Here is a 22,962-nt window from a genome sequence, read left to right as displayed (position 1 = left end):
TGCTGGGGACGCAACTTGTTCACGGATCATGTTGCCCGCTGTGTTTTTCCTGCCCCAGGATACCAGTCATGCTAAACATTTGCCGACAACGTCAAGTCTACTGACTTGCTCATAATTTCAGTGGCTATTACAGCTCACTGTAAAGACGTGAACCATGGGGATGTACCGTACAGCATGCCCTGTTCCTAAAACTACAAGGTGTCAAGATTCCTACTGGTGAAATCTAGCTGCCACTGACACATTTTCTGGCTCTTAGATCAGTCCCAGCTACAAAAACTCTCCATCCTCCCACAACTTGCCTCGGAACGTGCGCGGCTTTCTTCTCGCAGGCAACGTGCATCGTCTTTCAAACTGTCAGCACGAGGAGAAAGAGCGGCTCAATTGACTGGAATAAAAGCCGCATGATTCATGCAACTCCTTGGGGAAGCTTTCTTTGAAATCTTAAACTTAGAAATCTTGTTATTCCTTGATGCTCTCTCTCCTCCTTCGGTCGTTGCCATGGAGGAGGGTTTGGAGGAGTGAAATTCGGCTCTTGAACTGACTGAGAAAGGCATGAATGGAGAGCTGAGATTGCCTTTTACTTTGGTTTTGACAGTGAGAAGCCGCAGTCCTGATTTCGTGTTTGCAATAAGCAACCAAGTGAGCAACTGAGTCAACAAGGAAAAAAATCTTTTTTCCAGCCTAGATGCTGCAGTCACAAAGGAGTTGTGCTCCAATGTTTCAGAGCTCTCAGGGGTCGATTTACAATTACCCCTGAAAAACACCTGTCAACGTCAATGGGAAAATTCTCATTTCAAGCAGTGACCGGACTGTTACAAACCACTTGAGGCTGACGCTGTAAGTTAGAAGAAACTCCCATTTCACATTGCTGGCCAAAGAAAATGAGTCCTTAGACGTAAAGATATGACAGCAAAAAACAGTCTTTCATCCCCACATCACACTGAGCATCCTACACAAGGAGATGCACCGAAAGTATCTGCGTATATACAACATGATTAAAATTTTAACTGATGCCCTGTTGCTATAAATTCACAGGGCTGTTGAGAAGAGGTATCTGCTATGCACAACAAATGTTTGCTAAGCAAAAACAGGCTGCCAGCTCAAAAGCAACTGTAAGCCATGTCTAACTTATTTGGCTGCAGCTTTAAATTACGCACATGTAATTTGGACATGGCCTGACACGTGTATCCATGTGCGATTGGTGCCCTGCCGACAACGGCCAACATCTTTCTGCTGACCAGCAGCTAAGTGTGTAATAGTACATGTGACATGGCTCCCACTTTCTCCTTCTAAAATTTGTCACCGAGATATTTACCACGATCTCTCTAACATGTTCTCCTCCAGGGCAAACCTACTGCAATCTTGGCACCCTCTGATCTCACCATGAGGGAGTACAGGTCTCTCCGTTAATCAGCTTCATCAGGACTGGTTTCACCCACAAAATTGAGGAAATCAACTCCCAATCCACCTCGTAATTGTATTAAAAACCTGTGACTCACTGGGACTCATTTCAAGAGAATGCCGAGCTTTACAACATACTTTAGTCGACCGTAAACCAGCATCGGTCCGGTCCATTACACCCAGAAAGCTACTACTCATATCACAGCCACAGTGATTACAGTAACACACTTGTTCATGAAAATTTATAAAAATATAACACGGAAGAGGTTTGGTGAGGCTTGATTTGTATGCATTGCAAAACAGGTGAATATGTGAGCCATGGGCTGTGCTATATGGGTCCTGTCTACATACTGATGTTTACTCTGGACAGATATTTTCAGCCCTGGCCCATTAGTAAAATATGTCACAGAGTACACAAAAATTGCTCAACAAAGAAAAGTTTTGCTCGGGAAGAATGGGCAAGTTGTTGAAATGCATAATGATGCGATGTACTGCCTATGACACATAAAGGCTTTCGCTTAAAAAAAATAATTTGAAAGCAGTGTTTTTTGCAAAACAGTGCCACAAAATTGGGCCCAGCCCGTAGTCCTTGACAGGTTTTGGCTCAAACCTGGTTAAAGTCTGCCCTGCCGAGCTGAAGCTTGTGAAAGCCGAAACAGCGAGACACAGCAAACAAATGCCTTGCAAAAAAATACGCTCCTCATTTCAGAGTTCATATTCTCCTTCCAAGCTGAGCTAATATATTTCACAAATCTGCTCTAAATGAACTGGACAAATTGGGAACACTGACTAATTTTGTTTTAGTTTAAGCCCATGGTAGAAATTCAATTTTCCTGGCCTAATAAAGAACCTTGTATGCAAGGTCTTACGGTTTGATTGAACATGCAAACCAAGGGATTTGTGCCATCTGGCATCAAGTGACCGCAGCTAAATGACTTCATCAAAAAGCTTTGAACCTTGTATGGAGTCCTGCATTTCTTTTGGCATTAATCAACTGACTGGGTCTGTGGGAGCAGACTGGAAGGATGCCATAGGCAATTTTTTTGTCTGAACGTAATGAAGAAACCTTAACTGTATGAAAGTCAGAAAAGAGTACAATAGTAAGTTCATGTACATAGATCTCATGCAAACTCCATTCCTGGTGACTACACCGGGGAAGTTACTGTCAGCCCAAACCAACTGTGCACACTGTCTACAGTGTTGCCACGGAAACCAATCAATATTGATGCAATGCTGAACATGAGCACAATGTGCCCATTGCTGTGAACAACGGTTTCCATGCAAGAGACACGCACAGTTACAGTTCAATTGTTGTCCTTGATATCTAAGAGGAGATAATGTTTTACATCAAAAATGCAGAGATCAATTTCTTAAGAGTAACATTTCAAGGGTACTTTTGACACCACATTGCTGTATAATAAAACGTGATACTGTATATGGATTTCAACATTACTGAATGAATAAGAGATGCATTTTAACATGACTGAATGAACATGAAGCATGTTTAAATCATAAGTCTCTTGTGGGCTTGCATTACAGATCTTACAGCAGCTTAGTCGGACCTGTGCTAAATAAAACAGTTTGGTATGGGATCAATCGGCCGACTAAAACCGGATTCTGGAAAATCCTCACAGCATGTGTGGAGTGTGCTTTGGCAGGTGTTTTCAAACAGAACCGATTCAGATTTTGGTTATTGGTTGAGCATTTGATTCTTTGCTATTTCTGTGAACAGCAATGGCCTCAGGTTCTGTTCATGGTTTTATGACATGAGCAACATACTTTTGTTCCATAAACACAAAAACATACCCTTTAGTTGTACACTTATATAAATTGTACATGTGGGCAAACTCGGTGTTTCCTTAGACTATCAAGTCCTGAAAGGCATGTCTGTCTTTTGTCTTCTGCAAAGCCTAAGATTACAGCAGTACTGTTGTCAGCTGCAAAGTTAACACTTTGCCCCACAGCACGTCACTGACACCACAAGAACATACTTGTGACCTCAGCATGCTGTGCTTTCTTGTAAAAAATGTCAAACTCAATTTTCAGACAACCAACACCGCAACAGAAAGGAACACATGTTGTATCTTTGTTTCCAAAGAGTTATTGATAACTTCTGGGTTTTTTTTTTTTTTAACAAAATACTGCTACAGCATCTCTGCCTTGGCTCTCCATCACACAGCACCACTATGGGCGTCAAGTGGATGATGTGCACATCCACGTACGTGGTGTTCAAATCATGAGGTTGACACATTTTGAGGGTGGGTTGGAAATGCAAAGGGGATGCAGGGTGAGAATTCCCTCCAGTTCAGCGCACACCGTGGCCCCCGTGGGCTGCAGCTACGAAAGTGCATACAGCCGCAAGGAATATTCGTCTCCTAACCGTGAATTACGTACGTACGACGTGAACTGAAGGACCTTTGAACCTGATGGATACGAATTGTGAACCAGAAGACAACTTGATACAAAGCACAGGCACATGGTTAGGTAAATGGTTTTAATTTTCAACTGCATCTGCACAAAAACCCATAGCATCGTTACAGGAATCCTACCGGTAGTTACACAGAGGCAACGGTATTCACATCTTTGTCATATAACACTGTCACTGTAATGGGAATGCAAGTGCATTAAGGTTTGTAGAGGCAGTGCACTTCAGTTACAAAAACCATGGTACACAAACGCAGAGCACAAGTGCAGCAGAAAGTTGGACTTTCAGATATAAATGCAGGAGCCCAACTTTGAAGGTTCTCACGTGATCTCTGCATCGTCCGATACATGAACCATTCCAAACTTTGCAGACATACTGTCTGACAAGAAGTACAGGCAGTATAAACAGTGCATGTGTTTTTTGAATTACAGGCTACATGCCGCCGAATCACTGACTGTGCAAATGAAGTCAACTCCAAATGTTGTTGATTGCAGAAGTTAGAGACACAACATGTATGGACACCATCCGGTGTATCATTATCCAAACACATACGAAGTCAACAGTGACTAAACTGATCTAAACTTAAACAGCATGTGCTATTCGCGCATTCAGAAAATTTCAAGCAATGTTGCCTCTACCTGGCAATGGACATCGTCATTCTGAGCAATGGTTAAGGAGGATGCGTTTGAGCTCTGCACCTTCTAGGGGCACGGGACACTTACCTCTTTTCGTCCATGCTCCTAGACCATCTTTAGGCAGCAGATATAGAGTTATCACAGTCTAGATATGACAGCTTGTATCCTGAGGACAAGGAATCATGCGCGAGCATACGACGCCAGCATATAAAGGGGACCTCCCAGACTGGCTCTTCAGGAGACACTAAACCAGGTATGCTGCATCGGTGTGCGCTAACTATTCCATCTGATATGACCGAGGATCCATTTATTCCGCTTCGGTGCCCATCGATTTTACATCCCTCCCCTCTCCGTTCAATGGAGGAATCCCAGGAGAATATCAGTTACTTGGACAGCACGGGCGAGTTCATTTTCAGGTTTCGTGTGCAGCAAGGGATCTGATTCAGAATGTAACACAGAAAGATAGCTGCCTGCATGACACGAGCAAAGACAAGCCTTAACCGAAGAAAACCAAGATGTTGCCTGGCCTTGAATTCCTGATTCATTTAACCTACAAAGCATTAACTGCATGTATGAACCACGTGAGATGTACATGTACATAACACTGTGCAGAGCATCCACTGTGCAGAGCATCGGGAAAATTCCATTTCTGATGTAGGGAAGCTACCGACAGAATGAACCAAATGTGGACACTTGCTATGCACTGCGGCAAAGGGAGCCATCCATCATTTTCAAGTTGACAGCGATTTAATAACTCTAATTAGATGTTGACACTGACCAGTCACGACTGGATGGCACAGAGACGGCACGCTCGAGTGGGGAAGTCACAGCTTGTATGTTTTAAATGTAACCGAGAAGCATCCAAGCATACTTATGTAAGAGAGAAATACTGTGCGATGAGAAAAAGTCATTGGAATTTCATGTCAGTCACGGGTTGGCGATCTCAGCGGTCCAGTGATTAAGCATCTGCTCATGGTTCCAATCCAACCTGATATTGATTCATTTGAGAACAGATATCCCAAAGAAACCCTTTCCAGTGTCAATATTTTACACAACTGTCCCAACAATACTATGATTAATCCCACGAACGGGGAATAAAGCAAAGATAATGACTGAAGTGAGTTCCAACCTTCTCCTTCTGGAGCACCGTAACGATGCCCTTCTAAGGCTGCCTCCGAATCTGTTGTCTGGAGTTAGGCCGAGATCTTCACTCGATGAAAGCACGCTGGGGAACGCTGACAACGGAGGGACACGTACACGTAGCTGTTGCTCTGGAACTCTGGTCCAGACGTGGCATATGTTATTCCATCCTGTGACAGTAATCTCATTTGTTTCTGGTTTCAAAAAGCCCCTGGAAAATGTCATAAAAAATACCGGCCATGTGGTTGGGGATTACGCGCCAAGTCACGATACCAACATTAGCAATGCTGCCCAACTGGAAAACAGCAATCGAGTATCTCTCAGAGAGGATAAGGCTTTAGTGGATACAGCTCCAATGTGTTTGACAGGATTTTAAGCATCCGCATTCCAACTTGAGAGCAAGTACCGCTCAGAGACATACATCCACACTTCAGGCTAAAACGTGAAGATATCTCCATATCGGGGTTCATGAAGCACAGAGGAGACAGAGAGAGAGAAAAAAAACAGATGGGCTCTCTGCTAGCCAGATGCCGAGTGACACATAGGCCCTCCCCTGAAGTACTCCCATTAGATTTCTAGTGCACTTGACCTGTTCTGACTCTGTGATATTTTTTGAACAGGCTACCAATCCTGCGGTATGTCCTTAATGCACTTCCACATTCCAAGCTCAGTGAGTCCAAATGTATGTTTGACTTGAAATGAATCAATCTGTTTTTAGAGTGCCCAAAATTTCACAGAGCTACTCAAACATCTACTGCAGTGCAAATGCAAACCTACAGATTTACATATACAGGTAGCTCTGATTAAAATGTCTGAAAGTGATGATTTTCTTAAAAGCGTTAAATACCCACCAAAAGGCCTGAGCTCTTTTTAGCAAACCATGAGAAGACTGCACATCATTTATTCTAATACATGGATCGGGGAAAAAAATTCCCCCAAGTCCAAAAGTTCAGTTTTGGGTTCACTATGTAGGCCTACAATTCAGAGGGGTCAGATGACATACTGCAAACACTGCATACTATATGATAATACACGGGCTCAGACGATTGCATTACAAAGGCCTAATTAGAAGAGTATTTTATCACAGTGTCGGGTTACACAGATGCCGCCTCTGTGGGAAAGTTACATGGGTAGGGTTTACAATGTGAAAAGGCCACTTGTGACAAGGGTTTACAATGTGAAAAGGCCACTTGTGACAAGGGCTTAGCACCAGTCTTAAATTATCAGTGGGAGGTAATTCACTTTATGGTGAAGTCCAAGCAGAGATCTCTGTCAAGACAGATTTTTCTACACAACAGCCACATGTAAAACAGTTACTGTCACTGAGCCACGGCCGGTCCTCTGCCAGATTCCTCCTTCTCGTAATTTGATCGAAGTGGCATCATCCCTCATTACGGTTGGAATCCTACACTGTTATCACAGCAGGCGACACTGAATAAAAAGTACGTTCCGGGACGAAATATGGGCGTTCTGCCGTAATGCTACACGCACACTTCTCTCTGGATTGTTTATCGGAGTACAGGTAGATTGTGTGCTAGGAAGGAGCCGCAGTAACATGATACCACCTGTCACAAAAGCCACTCCAACGAATTAGGCGCTGGAGTTTTTCCCCAATAAATTCTATAAAATTTCACACAATGTCAAGGCATCTGATAACAGTATCTTGTGTTACTGTAATGGACAAGACACATTACTTCAATGCAGCTGAATAAATCACAAACAGTCTGTACATGCCCACGTTTTCCAATAAATACTCTGTCAACTTTCTACAATTTCAAAGCTTGTCGGTCAAGCTACATGTATAATGCCTAATATAACTAAATATCTGAAAATGACTCTTTGATGAAATAAACTAAAAATTGCATCACAAGAATGAGACATATTCCACTCCGTGCAGGATGTGTGTATGGATAAATGCACAGGGAGTTGGTAGCGCTAAATCAGATGACAAAAGAGAAAAGTCAAAACAATCAAAATCTGTTCCCACTCTCAAGAATCAGCAACTCCTGGCTGAACTTAAAAGAGACCCCTCTTGCAATGTACGCAAGGAGCAGTCCTAAACGTCATAAAGGCAATGAACTGCAGGATTCTGTCCAGACGCTCTCAACGAGTCAGTCACTGATATTTATCCATAATTCTATAAACATCTGTAAAAACAAGGCCTGGGGTGAAGAGATTGGGGTCTGTTGGGGGCAGTGACAAACCTGTCAACAGGAGCTCGACCTGGGAAAACAGTTTAGCACCTACGCCAACTGATGACGACTGATAAGATCAGAAAATATCATTTATCAAGGATCTTTCGGGATCAGAGACTACTCTCTTTCCTTTATTTCAACCACAGAATGCTTGAAGTGCTTCAACTCCGGGAGCGATCAAGAGGGAGGTTCACACTTTTGAGAACTTTCATTAGTCACAAGTCTTGAGTGCATGTTTATTTTATTTTTCAACTTATGGAATCTTACTCTGATTTTAAAAAATCTCAATACTCAATGTAATACTCACACAACACATGTCCAAGTCAACAAACACTGCCTTCAAAAGGCAATGTTTTGTGAAGCCCATCTCCCACGGCGTTTTTAATGATCAATTTCTGTTGTGACAAATTTCATGTTAGCATTTAATTTCTGATTCATAGTACTCCAATTGTTTCTGTCTGCAGCATCCAATGAACCCCTGACTAAAGACTGTCCCACCATGGGCCACTAAGCCACATGAGTCCCCAAATTTGCTGTACCGGGGAAAACACAACACACTCCAAAGATTGACGACGCTTAATTACCACAGTCAACATATTGCCTCAAGCTCATAAATCAACTCAGTCCCGCAGTCTCCCACCATGGTAAATCATTTTTCTGGTCTCTCCTTCGACCACCTGAATCGCCAGGTAATAAAAATGGCAGAATGTTGGCAGGAACCTGCCGCCTCTGCTGGAAAGGAGATGCAAAAATGAGAATCAGACCACAAGGAAATCTGTTCGGGGAACTAGCTGTGATCTGAACAAGAACAGAAGCACTTTAAAGTAATGTTCACAATCCAAGGCCCAAGAAAAGCAGCTGCATTCTACAAATCATAAAAAAAAAATCACCCCACATGTACCCATATCATCTGATATCTGGAACTCCAATATTGTATATTTCCTGTGTTTTCAATTAACAACTACTGTCCTTACTTCAAGATGATTTGATAATGAGTAGATAATGATTCTAGCCCGCTGCAAAGTGCTTCACATGACAAGAATTAAGGCACCCCATCTGTCTTCTTCAAATTATCCAGTTGCTCTTTTTCACTACATTTGGGTAGCAAAACGCAGTGTTTTTTCAAGAGTAGTCCCAGAGTATGAGTCAATCTACCGGTAGTGTGTTTCCAAGACCCCAATCTTCATTTCTCTGTACATCAGATACAAGAGTAATCAGGGCTGGGGTCTGCTTTATTCCACCCTGCAGAATCTCCCCACCCCATACCCCTGTGATTGAGAGGGATTTGAGAGGAACATTCCCATTTGCTTTGGCTGGAGACAAGGAGCTGCCCCAAAGAGGTTGTGTATTACATCACAATGAGGTCTGTCAGATCTTAACATTTCATTTTACCCTAACCTCCCAACAAACTTACTCTCCGATATCCAATTCATCCCTCTCCTTGCAACAGGATCACCCCTCCAACTAACCTGACCTCATTAACTGCGCTCCTCTAGGGGTGTAATAACATCAGCTCGTTAATCATCTGACTTGCTGGCAGACTAACGAGGGCAGTTAATTAGGCCGGCCGGACCTTGCTACATGTACATTGTACATGTGTCCACCTGCCCAGAAACTCTGATGAGTTGAAAACAAAGTTCCTCATACATGTACGTACATGTACTGTACATGAAAGTGAGCCCAGGACAGCTACATGTACATGTACATTGTACCAGTGCCTTGATCGGCTTCGGACAGCATGGACAGTGCCCAGAATTCGGAATTACTAACACGTGTGCAAACCTGTGTCAGTCACACAGGCAAAGGCATCCCGTCATCAAATATGACCAAACATTCTTGAGAACCCTCTTGCCCAAGGCAACTGAATTTTCTGGGTAATGGCTACACATTAATTTCAGGGATGTGGCCAGCAATTTAATTAAAGTCTCAACACGGGGCAAGGTCTAATGCTCTGAAATTATCTCTCTCAACTCGGACCACTTTTTCCACCCAAAGTCACTTTAAAATAAGAATTCTAGATTGAGAAGGAATGGCTTAAGACTAAAGGCTAACATGTCTTATGCTTGCACGGCAATTATTGGATTCCTTTTTTATATTACAGTCACTGTATTTTAGTCCACCCAAGAACACTCAGGCATGCACGAAGTTGGAATAAATTGACATCAAGAATAAATTCTTTGTGTATCCATGGATGCAAAGGTAAACAGTGCATGTACATGTTGCCATGCTGTTGGCATAAGCCTACAGCATACTAGTCTTATTATACTATCTGTCACAAGTTGCTTTTAAAAAATTGAACTCCAGAAAAACTGTCAGCTCTCATAGAAGATTGTGCATGTCTAACTATGGTGAAGTAAATCGAGGTCGAATTTTAAAATCCCAAGGGGCAAAAGCACGGTGATTAAAAAAGCTCGGAGAAGCGATGCTTCCTGCAATAACACAAGATACTAAATTTCATTATTCTGTTTGGAAGTAAGCTAGGATTTTGCTGGCAGATACCCCCAGCTAACTGAACATACACTGTACATGTAGCCCCATCTTAGAAAGTGTATGCACACCTGCAAGTCAATACTGAGGTGTAAACATGCGTTTCTCGGCATCATGTAATGTAAACAGTCACTGATGGTGCGGAACCGCAAACCGCAAGACTCTGAGCTAAATGTCACTCTCCTGAATCCAACATTGCCTGGACAGGATATGAAGGTCACCTAGTATTCACCACAGAACCAGAGAGTAACATCTGCCAGACATAAGTACAAACTTGCATCTTGCATCTTCCCAATTCCACTCAACCGTATCATTTTGAGGACCTGATAACCCACAAGGATGATTCCTGTCATCCTGAAAATACTTCAGCATTCTGTAGAAAGCAAGTAAAAACAGCTGAATCCAAAAACTTTCCATCAAAATATATCTACTAGATGCGAGAGTAAGACAGGCAATCTCAGACAGAAAGAGAGCAAGAATGAGCACCCTATGTGGTTAAAGTGCAAATATCATGTACACTTTACTGTAGACAACTTCTCACAACAGATACAAGTGAGACAACAGAGGGCAGCATAACAAAGCCACAGTCCGCCACGACAATACCAATGCCGGGTTTCATTCAGACATACAGTTTGCAGTGCCATGCACAAGTCTTGTTCATGGCTTTCAAAAAGTGTAGGCACCGGTACAAGAAACCTAGAACTGCTAGAGGCATACGAGTCATACAAAAGTAATGTACCTTTTGAGCAACTAAACTGAAAATTTATGCATATTTTATCTTATATCTTATCAATATTTTTTGCAGAAACACAGACTTCTCTGAAATAATTTGAGCTCTAATCCACTTTCTTCTAACTGTAGACCTAGTGAGAGAGGATACAGAGTGAAACTGATATCCAGGCAGATACCTTTCTGCAAAACTTTTTATGGAAACCGGGTCAAAATACTGGTAAATGTGTGAATGAAAAAAAACAGGAAACAATGTACATGTACATGCAATGGAGATTCCTGCCCGAGGTAGTTTCCTAGAAATTTGATCAATGCACTGATCATCCTCAATGGGAAATAGACATGTTTGCCTACCTTGAGCCGATCCTCCTGCAGGGAGAAACTGTCAAATGCCCCACCATTCAACTCCCTGGTCTCCAGCTCCTTCATCACCTCCTGAATCCTGACCCAGACCCGCTCCACCTCCTCCAGGAACTCCAGGACGGCCGTGGACACCGACTCTGCCCCCTCAGGGGAGCGGACGGCGGAGTCCGTGGCTTCCACCTCGGCCCCAGAACCAGCCTGCAGGGTCTTGTCCAGCCGGTAGGTGGCCTGGATGGTGGTGACTGTCCGCTCCACCAGGATCTCCTCTTCCACGGGCCGGCGGTACTGGTGGAACTGCGACTCCACCTCCCGCCACTGGGCGTGGAGCCGGAGCTGGGCGGGTGTGACCACCGACTTGGCCCCCTTCTGGGCAAGGTCGTTGCCTTCTAGCATGAGGCGCTGCAACTCCTCCTGCTTCTGGTCAAATTCTTCTTGCAGGGCCTGCAGCAACGACATTAAAAATGTTAAGAAACGCATGACAGTTTGAACTTTCCAACAAATGAACTGTGATCACTATTCATGGATGAACACCTGCATTCTTCCATTATTTCGTAGCTCTCCCTTTGTAGCATTTTGCACAAGGGAAATGCCCTTTCTAAGGAACTTAGAAGACTAATGTGAGACAAGATCTATTTCACCTTCCCAAATTGCCTGTTTTTTTCTGTCAAACACAGTTTTTGTGAGTTCTAAGAGAAACAATGGTATTTGTAAAATTTGGGATGCGTGTCTCTGCAAATGGCAGAATGGACGAATATACTCAACCCAAAAACCAAATGTTTCATCAGCATCTGTTCTGGAATACACAATCAACTTAACCCTTCAATTTCTTTCTCATTGTTATCATTCCCATGAAAACTTCTCAAATCTATTTCGGGGATCGGCTTCCGCAGGAGTACCCCTGAGCTATGTATAATTCAGTCTTAAAAGGTCCAAAGAAAAATATGAAGGACAGCAGCACTTGTAAGCAAGCATGAATTTCACACCTTCAGGCAACCGACGGGCCAACTATCGATATTTTGCCAATGACAGTTTTCCAGCATTCTCCAAAATGCAAGATTAAACTGTTCGCATTCTTGGTGATGAACATGGAATAGGCTGGCTAAAACACGAGAGCAACCGCCAGGATATGTTTTCATTGTAAATTGAAAAACAATTTACGGCAGGTGTTACCTGACCAATTATGAGTGACAGGGCCGTCGGAAATGTCGGACATATCGCTGTCAGCTTATGAGGGCAATATCCGCTCAGTGGAAATGCATCACAGCATGCAACAGCAGCATTTTTCTAGGCTGGATTAATTTGAAAAAATGAATGGTACAGGAGGCCGGAAGAAACTACTGCATTTTCCTAATGGGCAGAAATTTTTGGCTCCACATGAACATGTTCAAACCAGCTCTCTGCAGACTGTCACTGTAGCCAAGGTATCCACAAAAAAAAAGGAAATACCAAACTTAAAAAGAATTTGTTCACTGCTTTTCAGTTTTGCAATGGCACACTTGGGAAGTAAAAAAACAACAAATTGGCTAATCTAAGGAAAAGGTGCTTGTCTGTATAGTGTAAACAGATTGGGTTTTTCATAAAAAAAAATGTTGATTTCATGAAAAAGTCAACAATGGAATGAAAAAAATTCTTCTGGGGAAATTCAGTTAGAGAGGAAGCTGATTCACATGTCAGTGATTTTGTTGGTGTTCAACTCATAGGAGAAATCTACAACCATCCAGAAAACATTTTTTACCATTTAATCTTCTGTACCTTAAAAAATTTGCCTGTGCAATCTCAGACAGACCAGAAGGAACCAAAATGAGTGGGGAATCAAAATGTAACTCCCGCACGGCATACTTGTGGTCTTACAAGCAAGCTATCCAGCCCTCACCGAAGTAGCTTCTGGATATGGCTACAATTTTTCTTTCGAGCCACTATTCAAAAGGCTTGATACTGTATGTCCAAAATTGGCTAGGGATGACTCTCAAAATCACAAAGCTAAGGACATCAGCAATGCCATGAGCCAAAGAAATAAATGGTAATCAGTGATCACCCAGGGAGGTTGGCATAGGACAGTTTTCTCTTTTGCAATCAATATGCCAAAGCCTACTGTACGTGCGGTTAAAAGACAACAGACAGGAAAAATGGCCAGAGGAAAACTACTGGAGGTCTACTGACCGGACCCCAAGCCAAAGTCAAGGTTGAATGTGAGGGATTGGAAGGAAGAAACCATCCTCATACCCAATGTCAGGGGCCTGGAAAAAAAAATTCTACAACTTGGTGAAGTCAGGAACCACATAAAAGTACAAAATGATTCTGCTCCCGCAGAAGTATTGGCAATTTGAGTACAAATATTGAAATGAAGATTTTTGCCACTGAAACCTCACCCAGAACGGAAGATGAATTGGCATACTTGATATCACGTACAATAGGTAACTTCCTCCCACAAGTTTTCTCCGCTTCTACAATATTATTACTAATACTCGCTTTGCACTTTCTGAAATCTTGTGAGAAATCTGCATATTTTTGCTGCAATAGAAAATTTCATCCCAAGATTTTTTCTGCCAACTCCTTCAAAAACAGAGTATACATTGTTCTTAAACGGAAAAATTGGTGCGAGGTGAAAAAAAACCTAGTTGAATAATTTATACGGCTTCCATAGTGCACCCCCCCCAAAAAAAGGGAGAAAAGTCCATCAGATTTGGCTAAGAATTGAAATAAACCTTACGGGCCGAAATGCAGAGAAGCTGTGGTTGATCCAAAGAGCAATGACTAGGGCGACCCAGGCCAGGATGTAGCTTAACACCAGCAGCATGGCTACTGAAAAATAGCCAACGTCTTGTTCTTTCCAAACACAAACAGTAATGTCCAGTGACTGGTCGGAGCCAGTCGGTTAGCCAGGAGATAGTTCAAAACAAGCCGGAGGGGTGGTTCACTCTTTCGTTACTTAAGTCTCGGGCACCAAAAGATACAAGAGATGGGTCACTCCATGTACGCTCTCAACAGCTGTTCCAACATCCATGCAAGCGGTGAGTTGCCCATCTCAAGCTGGCAGACCTGTTAGGCTGCGACTCTCATGAACAATCTTGTGATTTTCCAAAGATTCCTACAAGGATGCTCAACAGCTATTCGCAAAAATTCAAATGCTACAGCAGCCAGCAGGCTAACACGAACATTTTCTGAGCAGTGGGATTGCCAGAGCAGGAGAATCTCCATATGCATGCCCTACAACGACAATTGACGACTCTTTCCTGATAGTAGCAGCATCAGACAAGCTAACTTTAATCAATGTCTTAGTCATGATGCACAGGCACGTGGCAACACTGATTAATTGTTTCCTCGTGTCTCCTGCCTCCAAATGACTCTTTACGTCATGCCTTCCCACGGCTACCTCAACCCAATTACAAAGTACTGAGTTACCATTGCCTTTGTGTCGGCCAACATTAATGTCAGTGGCCTCTGCGTGCAGAAAGAAAATTGAGCAAATCCTTTCCAGACAAGCCTAACAGATTCATGAGAAGTCAAAGGTCATCATCCGAGACATTCGTGCCCCTCAAAATAAGCGTGAATTTCAAAGGTATTTTACTGTATGTGGTATGTGGAACTAAACCTTCCTTGCCACGAAGCCTATTAATACAGGATTCAACTGATTCAGAAAAATACAAATCAAAAGCTTTTAGGAATGTCCAGGACTTTAGGTAAACAAGCTTCCTTCCATAAAGTCAGACTGTAAGAAAATTTCAAGTTGCACTGTCATCCTCCACCTAAAAGCTGAAACAGCTCAAATCCCAAGCCCGGCACAGCCAATTCATAGTTAATAGACTTATCACACTGCACTCGCAAGTAGAAGTTGCACCCTTTAAACTTCTAGAAAGCTTACTGCATTAAAATACATGCTCATTCTTCCAGAATCAGACAACTCCTTTCTGCTCCCCTCCTGTCAAGGAATCAAGGGCGTTGCCACGGTAATCCCAGAGAATCCTCCCCCATCTCCTCATCATCTGTCCCTCTCATCCTTCTCTCCTCGTTGAAGTTCTCTCGCTCCTCCACAGCAAACCTCTTGCCTCCATGCCAACTGCATCTCTGGAGCAACATCTCGGCCCTTTCTTGCCCAAAACTCTTGCAAAGACACTCCAGGAATGCCATGGGTATGTCAAAGAGTTGCCGCGTCAAGTCCGGTCTGATTTTTCTCATCCAGAATTTCGCTGCTCCTGGTCAACATTGCATCGCTCAGCAGGGTGTCAATACACCAGCCAGACCCTCAGGCCACACAATAAAAGATGCAGCTTAGCAGAGAAAATATACTTCACAAGCTCGTGTATTGCTGCAATACCGTACATCTCCCAGCATAACATTACGAAGTGACGAGGATAATTTCAGATATGACAAAGCTACTTCCATGACAAGCACCATCTCCAAGGTCAGAGAACGATGAGGAACTTTTCATGTTCATGCCCCAAACTCAGTAAGGATTGATCTCTGAACTGAGGTTAGGACACACAGTGACAAAGGAGGCAACTTAACGGACAGATAACTCTACAGTACACTATCAAGGACCACGAAAAAAGATTGTCCATTTTCCAAAGTCAAGCTACTTGGATCAGTTCACTCCTTCAGCTGAGGCTGTGGAAACTCAGGTCGTGGAAATAAGCAACGATTTTAATCTTAAAGATAACGTTTCTCTTTTTCAATGGTGAACATCCTGTCACAAAAATGACCAGCCCACCAGGATAGCGTAACTAACTCAGAGCAGTTGTCCCTGGACGTCAACCACAGCTGGTTTAAGTCAAGCTGAAGTGACCAGATAATCTGATGTCAACTCTTACAGAATCAGCACTACAACTTGTATGTTCTGTTGAGGGTGTGTGATGACTTTATTTTGGGAAACTTGCCAATCATATCTGGATGATGTCAAGGCTATTAAGGATAATCTTCGTCTCAAGGTGAACTATCACATACTTAGGATAGCGGGCAATAAATATCTTTCTAATGGATGGGTGATGTACATGTAAATGTTCATTTATACTATCAATTACAAACACAGCTGCTCTTTTGGCACATGCTTGATGGCTGACTGGAGAAAAGCTGTCCACCACTACTTTAATGAAAGAGATCACTTTCTACATTTATTACTTCCAATCTTTATGAACTGGAATAAGGCACTTTTGGCAGCAAGTCCAATGCTTGGCAGGGGCCAATGAAGTCGCTTCCCACAGATTCAATCAACATTCAGGGGTTCTGTTTTCACAATATCACGGAAGCCTCAGTTTAAGATCAGCAATTTTCTGACGAGAAAGACTGACTGATCTACATGTATGCGCATCAATGAAATCACTCAAATCACTCAGATCAGATCACCCTGTGACCCCGATCAAATCAACCTACTGGTAACCTTCACCCAGAGATTTTGGAGACTATAAATACTGAGCTATTACAACACTATTTGTCCCTAAAAATATTTCAACTCAAGATAAATTAAGACCTTGTAAAATAAAACTGTATGGAATGTGTTCAACAGAAAAGCGGACATCTGTTTTTAGTTGAAATCAACTACAGCTGCATGCACAATGACAGAAATCAGAATTCTCCTCTCACTTTTCCCGGCTATTACAAAAGTAGCATCGTAGAAAAATAGAAACGGGAAATGGCTGGCCCTGGGTATGATCTGTCAACCCCTACAATAGAGGGTTTTCACAAGGAGCCATATTAGAGAACTAGTTTTGCAAGCGTTGATCTTGAACACTTGGGGGATAAAAACGCTTTCGAAGAATGCACAAAAAATTAACAATCCACCTTTGCGAAAGGAAAGTTTTCATTAAAAAAACAGCAGTAAAGCAAGAATGTGAAACTTAAACCAATTCAGTAATTACAGATTGCCTTGTTCAGAGTGAAGGAACCATTTCAAATCTTTAATGAGACAACAAGAACAGAGATTATGAGAGTAGAAGTATGCCAAGAACAACTTCACTTGATTGATTTTCAACATGACCAATGGGAACATGTTTCTCCATGTAGTGGATTTAATGGCATATGATGAAAGTAAAAGAAAAGGTGCCCAAGAGTTTAAAATGCATCACACATTTTGGGGTTTAAAATGGAAAAACCCATAAAAGTCTGTTTGTCTAAGCATGTCGACACCATGGATTTTGGAGCCAATTTCTAGTATGGTAAAAAAGTTCAGTGAACTATATTCTTTCCAAAACATTTCAGTCACCATACCTTATGCATGTACCTTGTATCTGAACTTAGCTTCACTTCATGAATAAAATGATTCTCAGTGAATTTCTTGTTGACTTGACCAACACAATTAAGAGACACGTCGTATAGTTGTATTTTTCATTTCAACTTTTCAAGGAAAAGAGAAAATTAAGTAAGTTGCCTATTTATATTATGGTGCACACAGAATTGGTCTACACTTCTTGCCAAAGCCTACACTAACAAAAGAGGAGGTACAATGTACCAATCAAAATACAGCCAGATATGTCAATATTTAAACAAAAAAGGGGAAATCAACATGATTGTGATCTACATGTAAGTTGCATTCAAAGCTTTTTTTGTATAAATGCATACTGTTATTGGTCCAGGGAAAAAAATCAGTTGATGAACCGTCTTGAATTGAGGAAGTAACACGGAGAAATGAAATACTTATTGCAGCTTTGTGTACTGCCAGGAATAAGGATACTGGTAACCCGCAGATGTGCCCATTTTGCAATTGCTCAAATTGGTGGACTGGACTGTAAAACAATCTTGAGTGTCCAGGTCTGGGCAAAGCAGCACAATAAAAGTAGAGGAAATCTGGATGCAAGACTTCACAGGTGACTATCCTTTTGGACAATGGAATTTGAGACTTCAGTCACCATGCAGACTCAGACCTTGGTACCCCTGGGCTTGGTCGTGGCAACACTACTTTGCCAAGCACATAGTCAGATATTCTCAGTCCACCCACAAAACAGGAGAGTTTACGAAGGAATGACTGTTTCAATGACTTGTTGGTCTGCAAAGATGGACAGGCTCACACCAACATACTGCAATTGGCCAAAGCTACGCTGGATGAAGTCCACTAGCCCTGAAAATAAAGAGCGCATTGTTGACTGTTATACTGTGGAGGACTCTTTTGATCATCGCATGACAGCTGAACTGGACAAACAACGCAGCCAATACCGGCTGACCATTTACAACGTGCAGCCACAAGACAGTGGAGAATATTTCTGTCGCATGTACTCTCCTCACAATATTAGACCAGTAACACATGACTCTGCAAGGGCATTACTGACAGTAAGCAGGTGGTCTCCACCCATTTGTCAGGTTGAATTCCAACAACTGGAAGTGGGTGCATCTGTTTTATTAAGATGCAAACTCTCGCCCCAAGATCCACATCCATGGCTTTTAACATGGTTTGAATCCCCAACATCCAATCAAAATAAACTTGAAAGATCTTGGATAACACAACCAGGAGATTTATTCTCAGTAGAGAGGGTCTTGAAAGAAACTGACAACATGAAAGCTTTTGTGTGTGTGGCTGGTTATAATGCTAACGGACCAAACTGTTCAGTAACACCTCTCAACATTGCCCCAACTGTTTCAATCTCACCAAGTTCACTGACACTCTTCGAAGGAGAAACAGCAACATTCACCTGTCATTTGACAGCAATACCCTTAATGGCCCCTGATAAATATGTGTGGTATGTAACCACACCTGACAGGCCAACAGTGGTAGTTGATCTAACAACTCTGGAAAATCACAGGGGATTGTACAACCTCAGTCAAAATGCCACAGTATTGGAAATTCTCGAGGTACCAGTATCAGCAGTGGACTTCAGCAATAGTGTCATCAACTGTTCAGCATTTCTTGGACAAACACCTTACAGTGGTGTCTCCTTGCTGACAGTTCTACGTACACCTCTGACAACAGTGATCATAACTCCAGCTGCAACAGAGACCACAGCTACGGGCATTTATAAAGACAAAAGTGGGACCACAACTCAGACAACCTTCACAGGGTTTATCATTGGAGGAGCTTTGGTGATCACAGTCCTTGTCATCATCATGGTTCTGCTTGCCCAATACCTGATCAGAAACATGCGGAGGGGTGGAAGACAACAGAGGCCGGGCTTTCAAGAATCATCAAGGGAGGATGCAGCTGGAGGCTCCTTGCCCTTGGAGACAAATCCAACTTATGAGAATCTTTCGGACATTACTCGAAGTCCACCTGAACCAGCTAGTCAAGCAACTAAAGAGACTGCAGGACACAGGGAAGATTTGTATGCAATCCCAAATAAAAGACGTGTAGACATCCAGCACTTCACTATGACACCGCAGACCAACAAGGCCTCTGCCATCCCTGGGTTTGTGAGTCTTCCTCGCAACTTGGAGCCTGTGTCCTCCTCCGGTAACAAAGACCAAATGAGAGAAGGCACAACCTACGCCAAGGTGAACAAACCCGGACGGATATATCCAAAACCTGCTCCCACAAAGCCACACTCGGACAGCTCAGCCTCAGTCAGTGATGACATAGTTGAACCTGGATCTCAACGGGAGATAGACGAGTTGGAGTACGCAAATTTGAACTTAGACCATCCTCCTCGAGAAGGGACTGATGCCATCTATGCAAAACTCAACAAAGGTGACTAGGGCCACTCCAAGACAGCCTCTACTCAAGACACCTAAGGTACTTGTACCTGTAGCAATCAGGTTTTCCCCCATTTTCATACATTTTCATATCATGAAACACATACATGTAGATGTATAATGTAGGTTAAGTTAAAATGGCTCCAAATTAAACTTCTGGCGAGTCAAACAACGAAGGAAATCCAGTACTGGAACTTCAGCCTTCCTCTCCTGCCAAAATTCCATTAGTTCATTACTCTCTAAGCAGCACGGAAATAAGGGATTTCGATTTTCACTTTTGTTTGCGGGGGGATGAGCAGACACATACTGGTAATTTATTTTATAGACAACTGATTTCGGCCTGGTACGATACAGGTACCATTTTCAAAGCGACAAGTAAAGAGTCTCCGGGAGTTAGCAACGGATTTAAGAATTCATCAAAAACTGCAGGACGAAATCACTGCAACCGTGCAACACCAATTTGATGAGAACTAATTTCAAAATACGCGGTATGTGTTCGGAAAAAGACCTGCAAACTACAAATGTTCATACTGATTTTAAAAATTCCACCAACGTCATTAGGTCAACATAACATCACTTCATATGTGCATGTACATGCATGATTAGGAGTACAGGTGCCACATTCATGTACCCACTGAATATCATTTTGATCAGGCTTTGACTGATCAAATATTGCAGTTTTTGATATTGTGGCATCAATTTTTGCAATAATCCACAAATCTACACCTGCAGGTGTACATGCACAACCAGAGATCTTGCACAAAGAATTTTGCAAATACCTTGTTTTTTGTTAAAAAGGTGTTTAGACGTAAATGAATAATAAATAAAGAGGAAAAGTAAACGATAGAAAATCTTGTGATGACACTTTCATGATGTCTTCGTTTTAATACCATCTATATGTACATGTACATTATAGGATCTTTCTCTGGGCATAATTTAATGAATATGCAAGTTTCAAAAGTAACCAAAGTAGCAGCCAGAAAAAAAAAGTGTACAAAGTCCAGGAAACTTATGGGAGAAAAATCGCTGGCAGGAAAAAAAATCTGAACTGAAGAATGCCTCTACCACAAGTACATGTATGGAGAAAGACAAAAGGGAAGTCATACCGTGGTTAATATGGGGTTACATATTACCCAGAGATATTAAATAAACAAGTCTGCTTAAAAAGAGGAAGTAAACTTTCTTCCAAAACAGAAAAACGTGCAATCACTTCCTTGATTGCAGATTTATGTATCTCTGCTGATCTAAAACACCAAGCTATCTATAAGCAGAATGGGAAGGAAACGCAATAAACAATTTATATGGACTTGTGATTTGGATGTTCTATATGTACGAGCATGAACATTGTACTCCTATTATTACAATGATGACACAGGGACTACATGGAAGTCATTCATGATAATCACCATCTAGTGGCCACAGCAAGTACACCTTGTACATGGACCTTATCGTTAGGTAGGTACTGACTGCAACCTCATAGCTTGTCTGTCAACAGCTAATAAGAACAAGGATACAATTCATTCTGCACTCATGGAATAAGACTGGATGACTTCAACATGGCCAGAGTGTCTTCACAAATGTTGCCTATTGCATTTGTCATCTTAATTGTGCTGCTTAACAACTGTCAATCATTTACACACCATCCACCTCGTGAGATGGTTGTTAATGAGGGAGAGAATGTAACACTGACCTGTTGGTCTGACTTTATCAACATAACTGATATCAGAGACTGTGAATCCACAAGCACGACAAAGCTCCGTTGGCTGCGGTTTGCAAAGTGCAATACCACAGCTGAGCGAGTTGTTAAGTGTAACACAGCACAGGGGCCTTTCAGCGGTCGCACGATTGTTCGATTTGATGCATCAAACCAGCAGTATAGTCTTACTATAAACAGAACCAGGCCTGAGGACAGTGGAGCATATTTCTGCCGACTCTACTTCTCTTCAGCAAAAGTAACATTCAGTTCAAATGCAGCCTCGTTAACGGTAAACCCACGTCCATCTCAGAATTCCATCTGTGAAATACATCCTACACAACCAATGGCTGGTGCACCAGCTTCCCTTAACTGCACTTTATCAAACATGGATTCAGCTAACCTCTTGGCTGGCTTTGCAAATCTATCGGACTGTCTCTGCAAGACGAGAAGCCACGTACTGCGTGATAATGCAGACAGGAAGGAGTTCACCTGCGTGGCTGGTCCAGATGTGAACAGTGGCCCTACTTCAACTGTGGCCCAGGACACTACATGTACATTAACCCTCTCTACAAAATCTCCCCCGACAAAACCAACCATCTCTATTGCTCCCTCATCAGTGACCATTACTGAAGGTCAAACGGCAGTCTTCATATGTCATTCTGAGGCAATGACACTATCGACAGTTGATGAGTACACTTGGAGTTTGCACAAAGGTGACGGAACAGAATTCATGGTTGGTTTGTCGACAAAGGAGGAGCAAGAGGGTCACTTTAAACTTGGATTGAAAGGACAAATACTGGAAATTTTGGAAGTGTCAGCCACTGATCATAACAAGTCCGTGATAGGATGCACGGCAGTTATGGGCAGTGTGACTTACAGAAGCAGTCAAAATGCTTCTTTGACGGTCGTGCCCGGCAACAGGGGGGATTGTGCAGGGATGAATACATCCCACGGGAATTCCACTGTGGTTGCAGTGGGAGCCATTCTGGGTGGGCTCATCCTTGCGATAGCTGCTTTGGTTGTTGGAATCGTCCTGCTCTCTAAGAGAAGGCACAGTCATCTTAGACCAAGGGATGCCAGACCAAGCGTTCAGGAATTGCTCCGGAGAGAGCGGGTCACCCTCTCTGTGCCGATAGCTGAGACAAACGCCACCTATGAAAACCTTCCACAGAGTGATGCACATCAACTCCAACCATCGCCGAGAAGTCAGACGCTCGCCGAAGGGACTGCAGCACCCAAGGGAGACTTGTACGCAATCCCCAACAGAAGAGGTAAAGACAT

General features: G+C 42.6%; 2 protein-coding genes across 7 annotated transcripts in view; one reads left to right on the top strand and one right to left on the bottom strand.

The window, feature by feature from the left end:
* Positions 1-22,962, bottom strand: part of dmd (dystrophin) — a 173,713-nt gene that overhangs the window by 70,010 nt on the left and 80,741 nt on the right. For 5 of the 6 annotated variants that reach the window (XM_087146941.1, XM_087146939.1, XM_087146940.1 and 2 more), the window contains one exon: positions 11,367-11,816. In XM_087146941.1, coding sequence (XP_087003067.1) covers positions 11,367-11,816 — 450 coding nt within the window. Of the gene's footprint in view, positions 1-4,548; positions 4,724-11,366; positions 11,817-22,962 lie in introns of those variants that run through there. The other variant, XM_087146944.1, reaches the window with a different exon arrangement.
* Positions 17,969-21,112, top strand: LOC147796700 (uncharacterized). The gene has a single exon (XM_087146945.1). The coding sequence runs from the start codon at positions 18,192-18,194 to the stop codon at positions 19,986-19,988; it is 1,797 nt and encodes a 598-aa protein (XP_087003071.1). The 5' UTR covers positions 17,969-18,191; the 3' UTR covers positions 19,989-21,112.

The sequence above is a fragment of the Acanthaster planci genome, linkage group LG15 (assembly GCF_054643075.1).
Source record: "Acanthaster planci isolate LZ-2023a linkage group LG15, COTS_SCS, whole genome shotgun sequence".
Classification (NCBI taxonomy): Eukaryota; Metazoa; Echinodermata; class Asteroidea; order Valvatida; family Acanthasteridae; genus Acanthaster; species Acanthaster planci.
This window is presented reverse-complemented; position numbering and strand designations above follow the sequence as displayed.

Bases quoted from the DNA above. Each gene is read 5' to 3' on its own strand.
- LOC147796700 (XM_087146945.1), top strand. From the start codon at position 18,192: ATGGAATTTGAGACTTCAGTCACCATGCAGACTCAGACCTTGGTACCC.